The 3,101-nt window shown below is 55.7% G+C and overlaps 1 protein-coding gene across 1 annotated transcript; it reads right to left on the reverse strand.

Moving 5' to 3' along the window:
• Nucleotides 1–462: 462 nt before the first annotated feature.
• LOC100191964 (cytokinin-O-glucosyltransferase 1) lies at nt 463–2,217 on the reverse strand. Its single transcript, NM_001137388.1, has one exon. The coding sequence runs from the start codon at nt 2,190–2,192 to the stop codon at nt 729–731; it is 1,464 nt and encodes a 487-aa protein (NP_001130860.1). The 5' UTR covers nt 2,193–2,217; the 3' UTR covers nt 463–728.
• Between the last annotated feature and the right edge of the window lie 884 nt (nt 2,218–3,101).

Consider the following 3,101-nt stretch of genomic DNA (forward strand, 5'->3'; position numbering starts at 1 on the left):
CTGGGAGGCTGAGACGGCGGCTGGACGGGGACGGGACACGGCCACACGGGACGGGAGCAAGAGGACTCGACATTTTAGGGTTTCTGGGAAATGGGCCGCGCCTTAGGCCCATCCGCCGTGGACAAGTGCGCTGCCGGCCTGCCGCTGCCGAGGCCGTGGAGGCAGCCATTTCGGGCCTTTTCGTGCCTGTTAACGGGCCATTTCGGGTCTGCTTAAACGGGCCGGGCTCGTGCCCGCCCGTGGGCCTCGGCGTCGGCCCAAGTACGGCCCGGCCCGAAATAATTTCGTGTCGTGCCGTGCTTTTTTTTTCGTGCTTCGTGCCAGCCATTAAACCCGACCCAAATGTACACCTATAGACCAACTCGTTGTATGTTTGGGTTTGATCCCAAGATCCACCGGTTCAAGCACAACTGAAGCCTGTTTGACTAGTAGTCTATCATGGTTCAGGTTTAGCCGTGACTTGTCAGCAATCAACTGGTATAACATGCATATAGATTTTACAAAAAAAAATCCAACTTCTGCAGGGTAAAAAAGTAAGTACGTATTTGGGTACGTCGTTAACAGGCATCTATATTGTTTGATTGATTCGGATGAAAGGTGGAGAAATATATACAACAGCAGCATGTCCTCTTCGCATGTTAGGCCTCTGTTGTCTACTCCTCGAGAGCTTCTTGTTTCCGCGCGCGCTGGTTGTGTTTGTCCTTAGCGATTACCATTGGAGTCTTCCATCAAGAATGGTGCCCTCGTGCGTGCTCCCTCTTATTCTTGGCCACCTCAATGACGTGGCGAACAATGTCCTTCACGTCGGCGTCCGACGAACCGCCCTTCGCCATTGCGGCTCTCACCTCTGCAGCGAGCTCCTTAGCCCTCGCGCGCATCGTTGACGACGAGCCTTGGTCCATGAGCTCTGACACGGTCCTCTCGATGTCGACCCTTCCGACCTGCACCTCTATCGTTACGTGCATCTCATGCGTGGCCGGCACCTTGGCGCCCGAGCGGACGCCGACGCCGAGCACGTCCACGACCAGCGCCTCGTTCAGGAACTGGTCGACGAAGTGCGGCCAAGTGAGCATCGGCACGCCGTAGCAGAGACTCTCCAGGATCGAGTTCCACCCGGCGTTTGTGAGGAAGCCGCCCACGGCAGGGTGCGACAGGATGGCCATCTGCGGAGCCCATCCGCGGACGACGAGGCCCCGGCCTTTCACGCGCTCCTCAAACCCGGCGTCCAGGCCGGCCGTCTCTTTGGCCGACCAGACGAACGGCCATCGCGACGCCTCCAGTGCGACGGCGAGCTCGGCGACCTGCGGCGGGAGCAGGCGCGCGATGCTGCCGAAGCTGACGTAGAGCACGGACGCCGCCGGCCGCGCGTCGAGCCAGGACACAACCTGCTCGGCGTCCACCGCGGCGCGGTCGCCTCTCTCAGCCGTCGCGCGGGCAGCGTTGGAGTCGACGAGGCATACTGGCCCCACCGCCCAGATCCTCTTGCCGAGCTCCGCCGCGAAGCGCTCCACGAAGGCGCCCTCCAAGGCAGCGCAGGTGTTGAACAGTATGCCGTCGGCGGTGGCTTCGGCGTCGAGCGTGTCGCGCCGGAACCTCTCGAACCCGGTCCACTGGAGGAGCCCCAGCGACGTCGCCCTGTTCACCACGGCGCGCACGGGGAACTCCGCCGGCACCTCGAGCGGCTCGAAGTCGTCCGCGGCGCGGTCGTACGCGCCGTGCTTCGCGAGGCTGTGCGCCGCGAGGATGTAGAACGCGGAGGGGAAGTGGACCACGAGCCGCAGGACGCCGAGCCGCCGCGCGACGGTGGCGGTCCACGAGCTGCACGAGTCGCAGAGAAGGCAGTCCGGGAGACGGGGCAGCGAGCGGAGGTACGCCTCGAGCGGCTCGGGGAGCATCCACAGCGCCTCGTAGAACGTGGCGAAGAGGGAGATGTCTGCCAGCATGTCGAAGCTCTCGCAGCCCTCGGGGAGGCCGACCGCAGGCCCCGGGAACGCGAGCTCGGCGAAGTCGATGGCGAGCCCCGCACGCGTGTCGTGCTCCAGGACGGCCCTGTGGCGCGCGGCGTTCACGGGCGTCAGCACCACCGTGACACGCGCGCCCTGGCTGGCTATGAGGCGCGCCAGGTCCATCGTGGGGATCATGTGGCCCTGCGCCAGGAGCGGCACCAGCACGAAGTGGGGTGCCGTCGACATGGCACTATACTCAGGTAAACTGTTCGGGTAGTAGATCTATCTCTAATGAGTAACACTACACGCACAGAAGGCGAGATATAGATGGAAGGTCGATGAGGACGTGTAAGGTGAGAAGCATCCAGGCGTGCGCAGCCATGGACTTCTATCTTGGACACGAATATAAGACGTAACGTATAGGGCAAGTGTGCTCAGGATCGTCGGCCCTCGGCCGCACATCCGACGCACAAACATCACTACTATACCCATGGACTACGAACTTCTATCCACTAAGTCTAGGTGCGTTCAACTTTTTATAGAAGGTTTCGGTTATCACACACAAGTAATAATAAATTGATGAGTGATAATAAATTAGTGGATTCGACTAGGCAACTGCCAATGAAAATCGGTTATTTTCACTGTTGTTTGGTGTAAAAAACCACTAATAATAATCTCTTTTTCGCTGGTGATTTATTTACACTGACCGCAAAGCTAACTAATTGTGACATTTGTAGTATAAATACCTCTTCATTAGGTGATTTTAGAGGTTCAGATTTCACAAAATACAAGGGAAGGTTTTGATCTTCATTTTGGAAGAAAGTTGCTAAAAAGGTTGGTTTATGTGTGTTCTCTTGCTAATTTTTTTTCATTCTTGCTCCATTTTAGCCACATTTTAGATTTAGGGTTTAACCATGTGAGAGCGAAGAGTATAGCTAGGTTATTTTCTCTATTTTCTAAAATAAGATTATTTAAAATGGTTAGATTTTTTATTAGTTGCTATGAAAGGTTGGTTTAATTATGTTTCAGTTGCCAAATTTTGTTCATTGTTGCTCAATTTTAGCCATATTTTAGAACTAGGCTTCACCATGTGTTAGAGAGAAGAGTATAAATAGGTTTTTTTATCTATTTATTTAAATGAGGTTGCCTAAGATG

This window comes from Zea mays, chromosome 2, assembly GCF_902167145.1.
Source record: "Zea mays cultivar B73 chromosome 2, Zm-B73-REFERENCE-NAM-5.0, whole genome shotgun sequence".
Taxonomy (NCBI): Eukaryota; Viridiplantae; Streptophyta; class Magnoliopsida; order Poales; family Poaceae; genus Zea; species Zea mays.

Coding starts and splice junctions, on each gene's coding strand:
- LOC100191964 (NM_001137388.1), bottom strand. CDS start 2,192: ATGTCGACGGCACCCCACTTCGTGCTGGTGCCGCTCCTGGCGCAGGGC.